Source organism: Typopeltis vanoorti, chromosome 11 (genome assembly GCF_054136105.1).
Source record: "Typopeltis vanoorti isolate ZY-2024b chromosome 11, IOZ_Tvanoo_1.0, whole genome shotgun sequence".
In the NCBI taxonomy this organism is placed as follows: Eukaryota; Metazoa; Arthropoda; class Arachnida; order Uropygi; family Thelyphonidae; genus Typopeltis; species Typopeltis vanoorti.
This window is the reverse complement of record NC_143559.1, coordinates 71700171-71721903: the sequence shown is the minus strand read 5'-3', so window position 1 is coordinate 71721903 and position 21733 is coordinate 71700171. Positions and strand designations below refer to the sequence as shown.

General features: G+C 34.7%; 1 protein-coding gene across 1 annotated transcript in view; it reads right to left on the bottom strand.

The window, feature by feature from the left end:
* Positions 1 to 21733, bottom strand: part of NC2alpha (negative cofactor 2 alpha) — a 162684-nt gene that overhangs the window by 63482 nt on the left and 77469 nt on the right. The window contains exon 4 of the mRNA XM_090400574.1: positions 16308 to 16451. Coding sequence (XP_090256700.1) covers positions 16308 to 16451 — 144 coding nt within the window. The remainder of the gene's footprint in view (positions 1 to 16307; positions 16452 to 21733) is intronic.

The following is a 21733-nucleotide window of genomic DNA, read 5'->3' as shown; positions in this document are numbered from 1 at the left end:
GTAGTTGAGTGCTCACTGTTGCACAGCTCTATGTGCAACAATGAGCACTCAGCTAATGCACAAAATGTATAACTTTGGTACAGGCCTATTCTATGCATCTAAATGATGAGTTGTTTCACTTATGACTGCTCTCTGAAGTGCTTGAACATATCCACAATAGAGAGACTATATACTTTCTCATTAATTTTGGCTGAAATTTTCAGTGATGAAGTCATGTGGGGGGATGTTTTACATTGTCTGTTAAGTAAAGGCTGCAGGTTCAAATCCTGCCGTAGGCATGGATGTTTGTCTGTGAAAATACTAGTGATGGTGGTCGGTGGTAGATAGCATTGGTGTAGATGATGAAGGCAGTTGCGATTGGTGGAGACAGAGAGTTGTAGAGTAGGTACCTTCCCTCAATGTGTCTATGGACCCCTCCTGGAGGTGTTATGTAATAATAATAGTAATTCATTGAGTGTCAACCATGTTTGTTTCGTATTGCCACAGTATGCTGAAAATTTCTGTAAGTAGTAATTTCATTCACAACACAAAATAGAAAATAATCAAGATATCCCATTCCATCCTACCTTTTGTGTTAAGCTCAATAGCCTATCATGGTCAAGCAACTAGGCTTTTCTTAAAACCCAATTCTACTTAAGATATGTTAATCCTATCTGCATTGTCTGTTATGGCTATAAATTGTACGTGTTGTTCTGAATTCAAACCCAGGTAGGTGTTTTCAACCAGAGAGCTTTGTCTATACTGAATACTGAATGAGTTAAAGATGCTTATTTATTTCATTATTTAGTTACTAATATTTTACTAGTTTTATACCCAGCATCTTCAAAGCATGCATGCGTGTGCACATACACACGGTTCATCACAGCATACAAACAACAATTAGTTAATAGTGGGAATGGTTAAAAACTATAACAGACAAGATAAAGAACTAAAGTTCTATCTAATTTAGTAGTGCCATCTATTGTTTGACAAAGAGATGTTTACAAGTTATTAAGATGATTTTAAAATGACAAAGAGATGTTTACAAGTTATTAAGATGATTTTAAAATGATCGTCTCCCACATTTTTGGTAAACTGATACAGCCATATTTCTTGGAGCTGAGAATGTTTCTACCTGATTCCAAAAACAGTTTCTCCAACTTGTAATAATCGTTATGTACCATTTGTTTTTTTTCCCCCCAATTAATCCTGTATGCAGGAGATACTAAAGTATGGATTGCCAATCCTAATTTGTCGTAACATTGGTAGCAAACATATTTCTTACGTTCTCTGAGGGGTTATCAACAGCTCTGTCTGTCTGTCCATCCACAGTAAGTCAGGTCATAGGGTACTTCATATACTCCTGGACATGATAAAGGATGTCTGTCCAACACAATCGCACTATCACTCAGCCCAACAGTATGATGCTCTAAAAACACTAATGCACAGAGCCAGGACTGTCTATTCCAATGATACTGCTCTTACTACTGAACTTACATACTTTGCCATGCATTGTGAACTAATGGATACAACTTCCCAAAAAACAGATAAAATACTAAATGCCCCCCCCCATCCACCCCTTCCCTAATACACAAAGATCACAGCAAAACTGCTACTATCTCATATATTCAATGTCTAAAGGGATATCTAAAGTGCCTAATAAATGTAAGATAGGAAACTGAAACTGCATGGGCTAAACAGGTTAGCTGATGCTGAGATATTAATACTACCCCTAACTATGTCAAATTTAAACAAAACGTTTTGTTTGGCAAGGTCCATATTTGCAAACAGGCTAGGCTAGCACTAATATGTGAACAAATCAGAACTACTGTGCAGCTGTCAAAAATAAATATAGCTATTGATGCTCTACAAGACAAACTAAGTGAAATTTTTAATCCTGTACTGTGGATATTCCTTCTCAACATCTCCAAAGCTGCAACAGATAAGAAATTCAAAAAAGTTAAAAGCCAGCACCTGAAAAAATTTGAAATTCTCCATAATATAATGAGTTGACGAAAATTGTCAGATTTATACTGTCATCTTAATGGAAGAAGCTGCCGACATATTAAGTCAAAATCATAATTTTGTTGTTACACCTAGGCAAGTGCCAAAACTGGAAATAATGACATCTGTTGAAAGTAGGATATATGATTTACCTACTGCAACAGCCAATAGCATTCACTTGGATGTAGTAAACATCCTAAATCTAAACCTCCCAAAAGAAATATTCCGCATAAAAAAAATTACAGCCTTAAAAAAACTATACAGAAACAAGAACACCATTATAATCAAAACAGATTAAGATGACACAACTATTATCATAAATCAAATTGGCACCTTAAATGCATATCTTCCCTAATTGTGAGGAAATGCCAACTACACCTATAGGTGGTAGATGTCTTTCGTTGCCACCACTGCTTTTTGTACATGTAAAGTGGCTTCTGCTAAGTTTTATCCCCACTGGTTTCTGTCTCCCCCCCCCCTTCCTTCTCAAATGCAGTTTAGGTGATGGCCTTGCTGGGCATACTCATTACAGAGTGATCATTTTCAATTAGGGACCCTGTTTCTGCTCCATTTGAGAGAGTATAGTAGTAAAACAATTTTCTACAGGCTGGCCACTAGATATGGGACTGAATCCAATGGTAATACATTTGTTGAAAGCTTTCCGATCAGCTGGTGAATAATCCTGCTGCAGCTTACAATGCCAGGCCATGCCAAAAGGGAGACAGGGTCAGTGGTATGCAGGGAGCACTCTCTTTCCAAGATCACATTTGGACTGGAGTCTGGGCACTTCCTGTGTGTGAGTTATGTTCACAAGACCCTCACTCTGGCTACACATGCCCTTCTCTTTGTTTTTCAAAATCAACCACCATACAAATGAAAGTCAATCATAAAAATACTAGCATTTTAACCACCTTACCAGCCATTATGGATCAAATACGCATCTGCATACGCTTTGTATCCATCATATATTTCAGTAATATCACAATTTTAATATGCACTTTGCATCCATGATAACCTTGACGTCTATAGACGTCTTGGTTGGTAGAGTGGTGAAACTACAGGGAAAAAAAAAAAAAAAAAACCTCTCACGAAAAAATAACAAAAAAAATTTAAATATGAAAAATATAACAAAAAAATTAGAACAAATAATAAAAATACACCCTAACCCACCCAAAATAATACCAAAACTTTTTCCAATAAGAAACGTTTCCATATTCGTTTCACCAACATTCGAGGCATTAATACAAACATTAGTGACATATATTACCACTCGTTGTTATGTGCCATCCAGTTGTTTTCCACTTAGGTGATCTTGTGCGAAAAGGCTCTCCATCCCACTCAGCATCTTGTCTTTACTTTCAGCAATTGTAAGTTCAAGTTGGTAAGTTCTTTTCTGTGGTCCATCCAACTCTTTTGTGGTCTTCCTCTTCTTTTCATCCCCTCAATCTTTCCTAACATAACTGTCTTTTCCAATGATTCATCAGGTTGCATGATATGTCCAAAGTATGAGGGTGGTCTGAAAAGTTCTCAGTCTAACAATGAAAAAAAAATTTTATAATTTCAAAATTATTTTTATTTTTCAACATAACCTCCCTTAAGACTAATACATTTATTAGTTTTAAGGGAGGTTATTTATTTATTTATTAGGTGTTGGAGTATTCCAGCAATACTCCAACACCATTATCCCGTCCCTGTAGTGATTCTCAGCAAGATCTGCAAAATACCCATCTACAGCTGCAATCACCTCTTGATTCGAAGAAAAATGCTGACAGCAAGAAAAAGTTTTAGTTTTAGGACGAGATAGAAGTCAGAGGGAGCCAAATCTGGGGAATAGGATGGATGTTTCAACAATTCATAGTGCAGATCCCTTAATTTTCCCATTGCCAAAACACTTTTGTGGGCAGGTGCATTGTCTTGATGAAAGATGATTTTTTTTCTTCTGCAAACCAGGTCTTTTCTCATGAATTTTTTCATCTAGTCTGGTTAAAAGATCGGAATAATTTTCCTTGGTTACTGTTTTATCCTTTTCAAGATAATTAATAAACAAAATGCTTTTAGCATCCCAAAACACCGATGCCATGACCTTTCCTGCTGATGGAACCAACTTTATCTTCTTTGGCTTCTGTCCATTGTTTTGACTGCTGTTTGGATTCTGGTGTGTTATGGTGAATCCAAGTCTCAACCATAGTAATAAATCGATGCTCAAAATCAGTTTTATTCTTGTTAAAATGCTCCAAGCACTGTTCAGAGATTTTCATGCGAGTGCGTTTTTGATCTGCTGTGAGCAAGCGCAGTACCCATCTTGAGCAAAGCTTTTTCATATGCAATTCTTCATGCAAAATATATCCTACGCATTCTTTTGAAATGCCTATAATCTCAGCAATTTCACGCACTTTGACTTGCTGTCATCCACTACCATATCGTGCACTTGATCAATGATTTCTGGTGTTATTACACTTTTTGAATGTCCTTCACGTGGATCATCTTCAAGGCTGGTACGGCCACGTTTAAATTCGACAGCCTATTTCTTAATTGTCAAAAACGAAGGAGAAGAGTGCCCATAAATTTTTATAAGCTTTGAATGAATTTCTTTTAGTGTTAAACCTTCTTTTACAAAGAATTTTATAACCACACAATACTCAATTTTATCTATTTCAAGGGATACAGACAACACTTTTGCTTCAGACAGCTGTATAAAATAAACTACTTGATAGAATGACTTGCAATTTCACTTGGATGCTTATGACAGATGTACCAACTTAGAAAAAAAAATCGTGCCGATAGTGTTGCCATCTATGGCCAAGAACTTTTCAGACCACGCTCGTACATCAACTTCAGTTTCAGCGATCGTCACCTCCAAGGAGCATTCTGTCTTTATACTCCTCAAATCTTCTTATTGGTCATTCTTGCTGTCCATGAGATTTTTAATAGTTGACTCTATATCCATAATTCAAATCAATCAATTTGCTTTCTGCCTTTCTTCTTAATAATCCAGCCTTCACTTCCATACATCACTAATGGAAATACCATTGCTCTGACAATTCTAACTTTCATGGCCTTACTCGCACCTCTATCTTTCATAATTTTTGTCAGGTTTAACATAGCTTTTTTTCTCACAACTATCCTTTTAACTTCATCTTCAAATTTACCATCATTTCTGATTCTGGACCCCAATAAATCACAACTTTCAACAATTTCTATTTTATCTTCCTATAAATTCATTTAAATTGCCAGAAGCCATCACTTTTGTTTTGCTAATGTTTAAATTAAGCTTGGCTTTGTTACTTTCCCTCTTAACTACAGCTCCAGATCTTCCTTAGTTTATACTATGAGGTTTGTATCATCTGCATATCTTAAGTTATTTATTTTTCTGCCCTATCTTAATTCCAGCTGGATCTTTGTCTAAGTTAACCATTCTCATAATATATTCACTATAAATATTAAAAAAAAAGGTAATAGTACACAACCCTGTCACACCCTTTTTTCCACTCGAACACTGTCTATTTCTCCAAAAACTGTTTTTACTGAAGCTTCTTAGTTGTCATACAGCTCGCTTATGAAGAGAATTAGATGCTCATGTATTCCCATTGATCTCAATACAATCTACAGTCTGTTGTGATCCCACACAATCGAAAGCTTTCTTATAATCAATAAAACAGATGAATACTTCCTTTTGAAATTCTCTTGTTCTTTCCATAATTCATTTCATGTTTGCTTTTTGGTCTCCAGTTCCTCTACCTTTTCTAAAGACTGCCTGTTCTTGTGACATTTCTCTATTCACATATGGCTCCAGCCTTTGTTGGATCACTTTTAGCATAACTTTACTTGCATGTAAAATTAAAGTGATGGGTCTATAAATTCTCACAATCTCTGGGATTTGATTTTTTTTGGAATTGGGATGAATACTGATGTTTTCCAATCTCTAGGCCAGTATATTTTCTTCCAAACCTGCTGACAAATTTCAGTGAATATATTCACTATATCTCCAGATGCTCTCAGTAATTCCAATGCTCCAGGAGCTTTTCCTTTTGGCAGCTGTTCCATTGCTGATATCATTTCACTTTTCATTATCATGGGTTCTTCAACAAATTCTCTTTCAATATTATTATCTTTCTTGTATAAATCCTCTACATACTCTTTCCATCTTTTTTTCACTGCTCTGGAAATCTGCACTCAGTTCTTTCCTTTCTTTGTTTCTCTGAAGTTTCATTTTTATTCTTCTTTCCTGTGCTATTTGATTAGCTTCATCTTCCATCTGACATTTTCCCAAATTACTTTTTACAACTCCTAATCTAGGGATAAACATCCTTGTAACATCATTTATATTTCTAAACAGATCACTTGTTCAACCCATAATATTGCTTTCTTCAATTTTATTGCATCTTTTGTTTAGATGTTTTTCCTTATCTTTTCCTAGACTATCTCTGGAAATCTGCACTCAGTTGTTTACTTTCTTTGTTTCTCTGAAGTTTCATTTTTACTCTTCTTTCCTGTGCTATTTGAATAACTTCTTCCGACAACCAATTACAAGCTTTATTTCTTGTTGTTTTACTTACAGAGTGTTCTTAGCTGCTTCTATGACTGTACATTTTGTTTCTTCCCACAGTTCTTCTAATACTCTTCCTATCTTCTACAACATTTTTAATTTCTTTCTGACTTCTACTTTAAATGCTTCATTTATATGATTTAAATCAAATCTGATACTGTCATTTTGTTTCTTCTTAGCTCTTAATTTCAATTTAACTTCCGCTATCAATAATTCGTGATCTCTCCCATAGTCTGCACCAGGTAATGTTTTTGCTGCTTGGATAGCACTTCTCCACCTTCTGCTGGCAACAATATAATATATCTAATTTCTATATTCTCCATTTGGTGCAGTCCATGTGTACAATCTTCTTTTATGTCATTGAAAGCAAGTGTTTGCAATAAAGCAACTGTTCCCAACACAAAACTCTAACATCCTGCTTCTCCTGTTTCATTCCTCAGTCCTAAACCAAATTTTCCAGTGATATCTCATTCTTCTTTTTAACCTACTTTTGCATTCTATTCACATAATATCAAGAGAAAATCTGTTTTATCAATATTGTATACTACTTGTTGCATGCTTCTGTAAATTTTTTTTTTATCTCATCTTCACTTGAATCTATAGTGGGTGCATACACCTGTGAGTGTGACATTCACTGGATATGCCTTTATTCTGATTAGAATTATTCTATCAGACACTGGGTGGTGTCAAAATGTATTTTCCGTATTCTCTTCTAACTATGAACGGTATTCCATTTCTTTGAAAGTTTCATATTCAGAGTAATACTTCATGAAATCATCAGTATCAAAGTGACCCATTCCTGTCCATCTCAGTTCACTGATTCCTAAAATCTGAACTCTAGTTGTTCTCATTTCTTTCTTTACCAGTTCCAGTTTTCCTTGATATATGCTTCTTACATTCCATGTTCCTATTTTATGTAAATCAGTAAAGTGAAGGCATCTTCTTCTGAGATTAACTCTATCAGAAGTTGAACTTCCAGAACATCACCACATGATTTCTTTTTTTTAACAGAACTATCCTAGCTACACAATGCATTTCACAAAAAAGGGTAGAATGTGTCCTTTTGTGAAATCTGATATCCCCTGTCAAAGGCTATCCAACTCAAAATCCCCACTTTTCGATCTGCTCTAGCTTAAGATTTCCCTTACCTCATTTTACATCCTTCATTTGCTGCCTTTACTGCTCACCTAACTATGGCAATCCTGCTGCCCTTTTTGACTACCTATCACTAAAAACTGATTTCTTATAAACTAATTACCCAAACTGTAAGATTGCATTGGGGACTTTAACATCCATAACACAAAGTGGCTCCCCTACTCCAACTTCATAGATGAAGCTGGCAGGGAAACTGAATCATTTGCCATCACTCATGACCTAACACAAATGGTCAATCTACCAACCAGAATACCACACAATCCTCATAATTCTACCAATGTTTTTCACCTTTTCTTAACCAATTCTCCCTCCAAATATATCATGGATATCTGTTCTCCCCCAGCAACTCTGACCACAATCTTATTCAAGACAGTTTCTCTACAGTTCATCCTCTGCCCAGCCAATTCCAGCCTCATATGCTATGGCACTATAATTGTATGCTGCTTTTCCATGTGTTATTTTTTATAATTTTTTATATATATTTATATTCCCTCTATAGTATATTAACTTTTTAGTCTACCGGCTGTGCCTTTGTTAATAATTATACTATATACTTATGAGGTGATTTATTATATAAATCTCTTTTACTAACAATTATTTTTATTTTGACTCCGAGTGTCCCTATATGTTATTGTATTGCACAAAAGTTCACTCCAATTGGTGCAATGACTTTAACTCTCTCTTTCAGAATCCAACTAATCATTAACTCAAAACCTAGTATAAAATAAACACATTTAATAAAACTAAAACAATATATATACACTTCTAGCAATAATACATAACTATAACTACAGATTATATGGATCCAAGGCCTTATTTAAAAATATAAACTTACTCTTAAGACTAAACACTTTTTCTTTCACAATCACAAAAAAATGTTCATAGTCTTTTTCTCTTTCTGTTAAGGCTCTTTTCCAGAAGTTATACAGCTCTATACTTCATTTTCAGGATCCTTTTCAACAATCAATGTAACACACATAAAAGTCTTCTTGACTAAATCTTGTTTCCTTTTAGTAGCAATACTCATCAGATCAGGCATCCTTAATACCTATAAATCTTCTTAATCAATATATTTTCTAAACATTCACTTTCAAGCATCCTTAATACTTATAGAACTTCCTTATCAATATTTTCTCTAAGAAAAACATTCACTTTAGAATGTAAGCAACAAGTTCTTCTTTCATTCACAATACTAAATGACAGTCTTAACTTTTTCCACCTTAAAAACTTACAGTTTCAAGATTTCCTTTTATTCTTTACTTATTTCTCCTTGAAACATATTATTTCCACTATTCCTTTTTCTCGGAATACACTATAAAATATCTTCCGATTGCCACACACAAAAACAAATATCAAGTTTCTTCTAACTTGAATATTTACTGGCCAATTTATATAAAACTTATAGTTTCAAGACTTCCCTTTTATTCATTACTTATTCCTGCTTGAAACCTATTATTTTCACTATTCCCTTTTCGGAATACATTATGAAATTTCTTTTGACTGCCGCACACAAAAAATCAAGTTCCTTCCAACTTGAATATTCCTCGGCCAGTTTATAAAAACTTACAGTTTCAAGATTTCCTTTTATTTCTTTACTTATTCCTTCTTGAAACCTATTATTTTCACTATTCCTTTTTCGGAATACAATATGAAATTTCCTTTGACTGCCGCACACAAAAAATCAAGTTCCTTCCAACTTGAATATTCCTCGGCCAGTGTTCTAAAAAACTTCCGAACGCTCTCTTGTTTACAACTGTAACTTGGATACGCAACGCTTTCCTTGTCAGCTGTCAATCACGCATCAAGTTCTCTCCGGGAGCATGTGCACTTCACAAAAGTTAGAAACTACGCACTGCAATAAAATGGCTGACTCGCTGTATCCATCAGCGCTAAAAGAAAGTCTTTCACAAACACAAAATTCAACATTTTAAAATACAACAAACTTTCTTATAAGTAACACAAATAATCAGTTTAGTAAGTACTTCAATATTTTTACTTCTTTACATGTTACTTCTAATATAACATTTTCATAACGAGCACATCACAAGTGCAGACACTGCGTGTATGAAAACAAAAACTAACAAGCATAATTAATATGTAAAAATATTCAGAATTTTTAATATGATTATTTTTACACATGGTCAGATTATTTTTGCTCTCATGATCCAAACACCAGCACTGAACTAGTAACCAAAATAATTCCCACTGGAATAAGAGTTTTCATTCCTCAATCCCCTGCAAATCCCCCCAAACTATATCCAAGCCCTGGTTCTGTAAAAAATATGCCTCTGCCATCCATGATAAAAATGCAGCTTATGTTCAATGGTTTAAATTAAAAACTCCAGCTTCTTATTTAGTTTACACAATAGCTAGAAACATGTGTAAAAAAGTTATCAATGATTCCAAAGCAGACTTCGTAAGCATGAAATGCAAACTCGCCTCCTTGTCTGGCAGTCAGTTAAGCAGGAGGCGAGTTTGCATTTCATTCTTAAAAAGTCTGCTTTGGAATCATTGATAAGGCTGTTGGGTATAATTTCTGCCCTTTCATGTTGCCACCTCTCTCTCTTGCATCCTGATGGCACTATAGTAATTCTCACCCAAGGAAAAGAAGGACCTCTTGGTCAGTTTTTTTCTCCATCTCCTGCCTGGATGACCAATGCAAATCACCTCCCATACTTCCACAAACTGCCCACTGCATGTCTGCTCTGAACTTTTGCTAAAAGGACATAAAAAAAAAAAAACATTCCTCATTAATTTTGATACTAATAAGGCTCCTGGAACAGATGGGATTTCTCCAGTTGAGCTCAAGATTTGTGTTTCAGAATTGTCATCCATTCTGTATCATCTTATATAAATTTTCATACATATAATTTCAAAGCTGATTACGATAGACATGTTTCTGGTTGAGGAGAGCCTCCTATAATGAGTCTGTTGACTTGGAGGTAACCAAATAATAATAACGATAATATTCCACTAACATCTACCCAACAGCATGGAAGCAAGCCTACATCCAGCTTGTATCCAAAAATGGAGACAAAAATCAGCAATCTAGCTATTGTCCAATTGCTCCTACCTCAGTACTTTCAAAAGTGATAGAGCAGGTTATCAACAACCAGTTTCTTCATTACCTGGAGACTTTCAGTTTAATCAGCAATCACCAATATGAATTCTGACATTCTTGTTGTCAGAATGTTGTCTACAGCCGACCTCCTAGCTAATCTCACCTAGCTTTGGACTTAGGCCATGGAAAAATTTGGAGAAACTCATGTTATCACTCTTTTATTTCTAAGGCATTTGATCGTGTCTGGCCCCTGAATAAACTGCCATCTTATGGCCTCCTCCCTACACTCTGTGATTGGAAGTTGTGCTCAAGACTTTGTGTTCTAGAATTGTCCAAAAAGGAGGTTATTGATGTAAAGGAGGAAGAGCACAGGTGAGAGCACAGAACCCTCCAGTAACCTCCTTTCTCTGAATTCAAATTCTATTCACAGCTTTGCTGACGACAGTGCTCTTCATTCCTCTTCATCATTCAATAAACCCAGCAGTACCCTAATGTTAGTTGCCTCAAGATCTTCCATAACCAGTGACTTGAACACTGACCTCCTCAACATCCTGAAATGGGGTAAAGACACCTTAGTAAATTTCAATGCCAAAAATTCTCAAGCTTGCCTTATTACTCATAAGAAAAATCCTAATTCATTGTCTCTCATTTTTAACTTCCAGTGTCCTTTGAAGATCTACTTTCTCTTCTTGGGATGACTGTCACAAATATTTTACTCACACAGCCTCCTTAGCCTCTAAAAAGATTGGTGTTCTTTTCCGTTCTAAGCATTACTTCTCTTCCTCTCAACTCCTAACACTTTATAAGTCTCAGATCTTTTCAACATTGGAGTACTGTTCCCACATTTGGGGTAAAGCACCCAACCTCTCTAAAAATTCTTCATGATGTCCAGAAGAGGGCAATCTGCTTAATAGATGACCCTTCCTCACACACTCCCTTCAGTCACTTTATCATAGGTGTTCTGTTTAAGTGCTATGACTTTTCTATAGGTATTTTCATGGGCATTGCTCCTCTAAATTGGCTGCTACAATTTCTCCACTTTCTTCTAAACATAGAAGAACCAGAGCAGCCACTGGCCAACACCCATACACTCTGTGGCTTCTCATTAGTTTCCTTCCTTCCATTCATCTCTATTCTTTGGAACAATTTCACCCGTACTGCTTTTCCCACTAAGGTATAACCTTACAATCTTTAAGAAATGTATCAACAGGTTACGATTTTTTGTGTCTTTAATCACTTGCCCATGCATGGCACTATAGTGTTATAGGTCTTGTGACCTTTCATGTGTGTGGTCAACATAAAAATATAAAAAGTAAAATAAAATAGAATAGAATATGACTGACAGTCTTGTTCAAGGCTATTTTAAGTGTAGATGTGTTATATGGAGCTCTTGTAAAATAGGTAATTTTTTTTATTTATAGTTTGGTTGATTAATTTTGATTTATTAAGTGTTTTTTTAGATTAGTTACTATATGTTTAAGTGTTATTGTGGTTTTTTTTATTGTTAAGAACATGAAAGAAGTGTTATTGTGATTTTTTTTATTGTTATAGAGAACATGAAAGAAGTGTTGTGTTTTTTTTATTGTTATAGAGAACATGAAAGAATATGTTCTTTCTTAAGAGATGCTGTGCATAATTATGTTGTTTTTTTTTTTTCAACAAAAATAAAAATATGATTTTAATTAATTAGACTTATATGGCCACTATTGAGAGAGGAAGAAAATATGCTTGATAAGTTTGAAATTAACTGATTTTACCTGTTTGTTCTCATAAGATCCTATGATCTTGAAGAGAAGAAATAGGAAGAAATCTTATGTTCTTTATGCCTGATATTAAATTTATGAGCCCTTTTCTCTTTAGAATATAAGTTTTTAGCTATAATGCAGATTTGTATATAGTGCTTGCAAACCAAGCATTTTATGAGCACACACACACACACACACACACAGTTACACCCATGTAATACCATACTTTATACTAATATTATTTGTTTGTAAATAAGCACATTAATTTGAATTTATTTTGTCTCTCACTCTTTAATCTTTTTAGTTAACTTTATTTTAGAACAAATATCATGGATATGAATTTGTATTATTAACCGGGGAAAAAGAACTAGTTAATACACTCTACCATACAAGATTCTCCATTTTAATAATGTGCTACATGTTATGCAGCCTCTCGTTTGCAAGATTGGTAAAAAAAAAAAAAAAAAAAAAAAAATATATATATATATATATATATATTTCAATTTTAAGGAGTTACAAAAACCAAAAATTTATAAAGGCCTGAAAAAAAAAAAGTGCATTGAAAATCTCTTAGTCTCTCTTAAGAGAATAGAAATTTCTTCATAGAAAGTCTTTCTCTAGTAAGATGGATGGCAGTTGCATATAGTTCAATACCAAAGAAATTGTAAAATTACATGAAAACAGCATAAGTATCAATATACAAAATTTGTGTTTCAACTATGCACATTTCTTTTATCCTGGTTGTAAAAGCCGTTTAGGGTAGATCATTGAAGGCCTGGTTGGCTGTGTGGATAGCACTTCTGCTCTCTCCAGTCAACAGGTTGTAGGCTTCAAATTTCAATGTGGAGACAAGAGCATTTTGGGGAGTCTTTTAGATGGCAAATGAATTTCATCATTCAACGTGAGACCACCACTCTGCTTACCAGAAGCCTGAGTGGCATGATAAAGTTCCATGTTTTTTCTCCCCTATATTATGGATTATTTTTAATACTTAGTTCACCTATGGAACTAATAATCATAGGTTTACAATTACAACCTTTTTGTAGGTAAGATTCACAAAAAAAATCCTTTCTAGTTTGAGACCACAATCCTGCTTAGTGGCCTGCTTTCAAGTCTGAAGTGGCTCGGGGAAAAAAAAAAATACCATGCTTAGTCACTAGAGCAAGATCATGCAATTTTTAGTTCATCCACAGTACTAAACGTACAATATATTGTTTAAAACCTTACAAGTGGTGAAGAATTTATGGAGGCATAAATACATGCGTTGGAGTAATTACTTTACTTATAATTTAAAAAATAACACTCGGTGTTTTGATCTCTATATCAAAGAAATTATCATGAAACATACATATACACAGAATACAAGCTACATGACACTACACAAAAGTAAGATAAATCTAAATATTTTGTTAATTGTTTACCCTAGCCTGGCCTCTGGTGAAAATAATAATCAGAAATAAAATATAGACAAAATATAAATTAATAAAATAAAATAAATTTGTATACATATCAGTATACAAAGAGAGCAGCGCAATGGTTGTCTAATTTAAAACTTGATTTGTAAGAGATGTAAATATCCCATCTTGCTGTATACAGATAATAGGAGAAAAAAATATTCTCTAAATAAATAAAACTAAAGTTTCATAGCTAAACTACATTAAGTACATCTCTACAGTCCTCTTATATTAAGGTTTTCTTGCATTGGATTCTACCATAATGTTCTGGATGGCAGAACCTTTCCAGTTGATTCTGTGAATTTTGTAAACTTCTTGATGCGCAAGGAAGGGGATCTTTGGATGAGCTGAGCACACTTCTTAATTTTGTTTGCAGTAGATTTGAAGGTTGCCTTAGTGTTGTATTTATGTAGTGTTCGATCTATTTTTCTGATATTCCCCTAATATATGGTATGGCATTCTTGTGATCTTTTTTGCTTTTAATAATATTGAGTATCTTGTACTGTTTTTTTGTTGTAGTAATTTTTTATAAACATTTGGCTAATAATTTCATATTCTTTGTTCAGCACCTGCTCAATGGAGCAAATTTTTAGGCTTCTATATTTGAGGATGCTGATGATTCCTAGTTTTTGTAGTTCGATGATGGCATTTTTGTGTGGCAAAATAATTTCTACCTGCAAAAAGAAGGTACAGCTATGGGCTCACCATTCGCCCCCCCCCCCCCCCCCCCGCTCCATAGCCAACTTTTACATGGAAGACTTTGAGCAAGGAGCTCTAAATTCAGCAAGCCTAAAGTCCAAAGTCTGGCTCAGATATGTTAATGATATTTTCGCTATTTGGCCCTGTAGCCGTGAAACATTAAATACATTCCTAAGCTACCTGAACAAACAATGCAACACATATCCAATTTACCACCAAGAACCTACACACACACACACACACACACACACACACAGGCCAATATATACATAAAAATTCATACAATCCAATGAGCAGGTGGTGAACTTATTACTATTATTACATGACATCTATAAAGACTCATTGAGGTAGGGCACCTACTCTACAATTCTCTGTCTCCACCACTCAATCCACCAACTACAGTCAACTGCAACTACACCAACGCCACCTACTGCCCATCACTATCACTAGTATTTTCACAGACAATCACAAACATCCATGCCCATGGCAGAATTCGAACTCGCAACCTTTTGGCTGGAGAACGGATACACTAACCACTCGGCCAACCAGGCTAGTGTTAGCCAAATGTTTATAAAAAATGACTACAACAAAAAAACAGTACACAAAACATAATAATACCATTAAAAGCAAAAAAAGATGACAAGAATGCTATAACCATGTCATGCATTAGGGGAATATCAGAAAAAAATAGAACCCTACATTAAGGCAACTCATCCAAAGATCCCTCCCTACCTTGCACATCCAGAGGTTAACAAGATTCAGTGCACCTGCAGCCTACCATAAATAGGGGAAACAGGGCATACCATCCCAATAAGAAAAGATGAACATAACTGACACATTAAATTTCTCCACTATGGTAAAACATGCACTCAGACCATGCACTTCAAACATGTCACAGAATCAACTGGAAAGACATCAAGTCCATATATGCACCAAAACCTGGTTTGAAAGAAAGTTCAAGAAATCTGAATCTAAACACCAATGATGGATTAGTAATTCCAAGAATCTGGAGGACCAATCTGCAACCTATATAGTACCCAGAATATGATGGCAAAACTCCAACTAAGAGCACTGTAGAGATGTGTTTAATGTAGTTTGGCTATGAAACTTTATATTTATTTATTTAGTTTTTTTTTCTATTCTCTGTATATAATTATACTGAGATATATATATATATATATATATATATATATATATATATATAAATTTCTTTTATTTTGTTAATTATATATTTGTATATCTTTTATTTATTATTATTATTATTTTCACTAGAGGCCAGGCTAAGGCAAACGATTATCAAAATATTTAAATTTATCTTACTTTTATGTAGCTTGTGTTCTGTGCATATGTATGCTTTCCTGATGATGGCCATGATAAGAGGTTGAAACATTGCATGTTATTTTCTTAATTATAAGTAAAGTAATTACTCAAACTCGTGTGTGTTTGTGTCTCCATAAATTCTTTAATACGAATACTGACCACCTTGGTAACCTTAAAAAGGAAACTTACTTACTGGTGGAATTCACATAAGAAAAAAAAAATTTTTTTTTCAAAATCAATCTTTCTAAATTTAATACATTTAGTTATTCACCAAGGCTAAAGATTTTCTGATCGTATAATTTTCAAAAAAAAACATTGCACAGGTATGATTTCCACAGGCTTACCTTTGTTGTCGAGTATGAGATGGCAATAAGTGGCTTTCTGCAGCACTGAATGTTGGTGATTCTTCATCTCCTTGAACATCTGGGATAGCTGCTACCAAATCTTTGAGGAAGTGGAAGCTATTGTCTGCTAAAATACAAGCTTTGCTACATAAGAAAGAAAAAGATAAGCAAAATGAAAATATTCACATCTGAAAACAAGTACTTTAAGAAAACTATATGGCCTTTTCTGAGGTGAAATAATCTCACTTATGTTGAAGTTTTCTGGGAAAAAAAATAAAAATAAAAATAAAATTGTAATAATTATTTTAATTATTCAATAAACTAAATATTTACAGGACAACATTTTGCTACTTTTATGTAGATATTTAGCATGGATGTTTGGGAATGTCTTTAGGTGGTAGATGATTTTCATCACTTAACCACTCAAATGGCCATGGATAAAACATACCATTGTTGGATATGAGGAGTAAGTGAGCAAAAGAATTGGTGGTGGTAATAGAGAAAAATGACTTGACTGGGAACAATTAGAATGTAAGAATGGATATCAGGAGGTTGTTGAGAAGGATAAAAAGATAATAGTGTAATAGAAAAGGTAGTCAAGTGTGTTGCCCAGGTATGACTGTGATGAGATGAGGCAGAGAACAAGGATTATAAATGATGTGTTAGTGAAAATGTGTAAAGAGAAAGGAGTGCAGTTTGCTAATGTGTGGAATGAGTTTGAAGGATGAACTGAACTGTATAAGAGTGAATGACTGCATTTGAATGGTTTTGGTGTATGTTATTTTGAGAGACTGCTGCTGCTGGAATGGAGAATCTGTAAGTCTCCTCTTTCACATCACTGATGTGAAAGAATGAGAGAGTAAGGAAGAAGAGATTGAAGTGGTGCTTATGAATGGAGAGGTTGATAACATGAGTGTAGAGAATGACAGAACAAGTGTGCAAGACAAACTTGAAGAAAGTTCTGGGATGAGTAAGGAGAAAAAGAATGGCTCAAGGAAGGTATGGAGAAGACAAATCTAATAAGTATAAACTGACATCAATGAAGTAAGCATGCTTCATACCACAGGATGTTGTGGTCTGTATCTATTCTGTGCTGTGCCAAGCCAGAGTTTTCAGATTTACTGTTGCTAAAATGTAAGATTGGTGGTCTTGTTTTCTCTTTTCTACAAAGTGTCCAATTTATCCATAGTAAGAACGATGACAGTCACAAGGAACTTGGTAGACACCAGGGAGAACAAGAGGAGACCATTTATCTTTTGAAAATGGAAACCATGCTGATTAATTTCTTGACAAGAAGAAAAGTACCCACTAAATTGTATTTCTTAAGAATTCAGGAAATGGGTTCTGAGATGCCAGAAACGTTACGAATTGGAACTTGTACTGTTTCCTTATTATTTGAGGATTATAGGAATTAAAAAGCTGTTGTGTGGTCCTTTCTGAGAAGCCATTGAGTTTCATATATCGTTTGATGTTTAACAGTTCCTGCTATAATAACTGAGGTGTAGAACAAACAGTATGAGCATGTTGCAATAAAGTTTTTATAATTCCAGTCTTCTGTGATGGATGGTGATCTGACTGCTGTTGAATGTAGCAGCCAGTGAAAGTAGGCTTTTGATAAATGGAAGTAATTAATTCACCTGATGAATGAATGAACGAAGGAGTAGAATATGTAAAAAGGAAATTTGTTGACGTGTTCCATTTACACAGTAAATATAATTTGTGGGTGTAGATTATTTATATTATATGAGAAAAGAATGTTTTCTTCTAAATGTTCTGAATAAAAGTTAGCAAGGGTAGGGGATAGTGGACTTCCCATTGCGGTTCCTTCAACTTGAGTGTAAAACTTATTCTGACAAATAAAATATCCAGAGTGCATAACAAAGTTGAATAATCTCACTACATCCTGTGGAAATGCTTCTGAAAGTAAATGTAGTGTGTCCTCAAGAAGAATATTTGTGAAGAGAGAGATTCTACATCAAAGCTAACCATTATATCAGTGGGTTATAAGAAACATTTTTTACTTTATCTAGAAAATTGAAAGAATTTTTTTACAGATAGATATATCAAGAAAATTCAGAATAGGTTTTACAGTCAAGTTGAAAGAACCAAAATGAGAAGTCCACTCTCCCCTACACTTGATAACTTTTATTCAGAACATTTAGAAGAACATCTTTTTTTGTCTATACACCCTCAACTTTCATTTTGGGTTTGTTATATAGACGACGATAGCAAACAAAAAATGAAGACACATTACCAACTTTTTTTAAATATATGGTCTTAAATAAATAAATAGTATTATTCATTCCATGTGTGTGTTTCCATTTTAATTGAAGGAACCTCTCTTGCACAAGCATCTCTCAAACAACAATATACTTTTCTATTTAAAGAAATAAAACACACACACAAACTAGAAGATGCTCATATATATATATATATATATATATATATATATATATATATATATACGAGGGCTGTTCAATAAGTAATAAGACAAATTTTACTGTTGTGAAACCACTCATCACAATATTAATTTCTGTGGAATAAAGAAATGTTGCTGTCTGTATTAACAAAAGAGGTTGATAGATGGCATATACGGGCTGATGTGCCAGAGTGTCACGTGACTAAACGCAAGCTTGTTCTGACGCGCCTATGAGCCGCGACCAGTCATCGAAATGGAAGCGTCCTTGGAACAGCATTATGCAATTAAATTTTGTGTGCGTTTGCAAAAACAACATCGGACACTTTTAACATGATACGCGAAGCTTTCCACGATGAAGCAATGTCGAGGGCAAGTGTTTTTTGCTGGCATAAAACTTTCAGGGAAGGAAGGCAAAATGTGGAAGATCTTGAACGTGAGGGAAGACCTTCAACGTTCATCACAGAGACAATGATCAACACAGTAGCGATTATCATCAAGGAGGATCGCAGAATTACAGTACGCCAGCTACATGTTGTCCTGAATATTTCTGTGAAAAGTGGTCACTCAATCATGGCTGAACATTTGGAACTGAAACGTGTTTGCGCCAGATGGATTCCCAAACTCTTGACGCCGGAGCAAATGCAGCATAGAGTGGATGTGTGCACAGAATGGAAAGAAAGACTGAAACAAGAAAGCGACAACTTCTTAAAATGCATCATTACAGCAGATGAAGCTTGGTTGTATCACTATGACCCTACAATGAAACAGCAAAGCAGTGAATGGAAGCATCCATCTTCGCCTACCCCAAGAAAGCAAAAACTGTAAAATCGGCTGGTAAAGTTATGACCATAATGTTTTTTGACTACGAAGGCATTGTTTACCAACACAGTAATTACTGTGTTGGAATACTGTAAATGGCTCATATTATGCAGATGTTTTATGGACAATGTACAGCACGTCAAAAGGAAGCATCCATTGCTGAAGAATGGCTTCTTATTGCACCACGATAATGCAAGGCCACATATTGCTGGTGGTGTAGTGGACGTTTTGCAGAAGAACAACACAGATATCCTACCACACCCTCCATACAGTCCTGATCTCGCACTGTGCGATTGCTGGCTGTTTCCTCAACTCAAGAAACCACTAAGAGGCCGCCATTTCGAAAGCAACAAAGCATGTGTAAAAGCTGCGGAGGTGGTTTTGAAAGAACTCTCAAAAAAGGGACTTTCACATGTGTTTAAGAAGTGGATGCAACGTTGGGACAAATGCATCGCATCTCACGATAGTTACTTCGAAAAAGACCATGTAAATGATGACGATTAAAGGTAATCTGTTTTCTGTATAAATATAGTCTTATAACTTATTGAACAGCCTCCGTACATATATGTGGTTTCACAATTATCTTCAGCATAATACTATATAGTATTCTTAGGACACTAACTCATACAGGCTATTTACTCCAATGATACAGTTCTTACCACTATTTTTTTTTATTTTTTTTTTTAAGTCAATGATGGCTACAACCACTATAAAGTATATAAAGTACTTAAAATACTGCATGTCTCATTCCCCACTTCACTTGCATATAAGATAACAGCCAAACTATTTTTATCTCCTATATCCAAGATATATGTCTTAAAGCATAGCAAAAGTATTAAATAAATAAAATTTTCATAACACTTTTAAGCTATATGTCAACTAACATGTTTATTAACTGCTTATGCTTCACTGAATTTCAAACCAGCATGTATACACAACAGTGAGCAAGTGAAACAATACAATTACAACAGACAAAAGATCAAAAGTCCTATTTTATACATGCTATGTTGTGCTCTGAAATTCAGTGAAATATAAGCAGTTAATAAAACATCATTTTATAAAATAGTTCATTTGGTATTGCTAATAGCATTAAAAAAAGATCATGAACAAAGAATATCACACACCCCCTTGTACTCATTCATCATTCATGCTCTTGCCACTCCATCAGACAATATTTCACAGTACAAACACCATTTATGGAAAAAAAAAGAAAGCCAATTCTCACTCTCTTATTCATCACTTCCATGGATTGCCTTTGTCCTTGAATTAATCCCATAACTACCTCTCAACAGTTTAAATGTGTCAATCACATCACCTCTTCTCATTCTACCCACCAAACTTTGCAGTATGCATGCAATTGGTCTATCCAGATGTAATCTAGATTATAATCGATTGAATCTTTATACAATGGAATCACCATGCTTTCATCTCTGATGGCCAATGTCCTCAGTATTTCAGAATTGTCTGGATTACTTTAATTGCATTTGCAGTGTCCTCTAAATTTCAGATTTCTACTGACTATCGCCCCAAGATCCTTTGCTTCCTCTAGTAAAATTCCACCAACAGAGTATGCAACTTTCCATTGATGAATTTCAATACCTTATATTTCATTGCATTATACTGAATCCTCATTCATTTGCTTACTCATCCAGCTTATCCAAATCCATTCCAAAGGGCTGGAATGGATTTGAACAAGCACACCCTTCCCAAGCTTCACATCATCTGCAAACAACTGGATATCCTCATCCCTACCATGCAACCTCTGACAATGTCATTAACATAAAGGTTAAACAGTAAGGTCCCAGTGCTGAGAGGTCCCTCTGGAACTCCACTCATGACCCTCTTCTTCCTGGATACCACTCCCATGTACACAATTCTGATATCAGACAGCCAATCTTCAATTCAATATATGAGCTTATCATGTGGGACCCAGTCAAATGTCTTTGTAAAATCCAAATAAATGGAAGTATAAATATGCTTTTTTAAGCTTGTTCATGTTTTATCAGATAACTGAAACAAGAGTACTCCATTAAAAAATCCATTCATTTTTAAAAATTATGGCAACAACTACCATGTTATAGTTTTGGTCACCCATTAACACTACAGTTGACCAAATTAGTGGGACTTGAGCATACTATCTGGATTGTAACGTATCATGTTTCTTTATATCAAAATCAACTGAAATCCA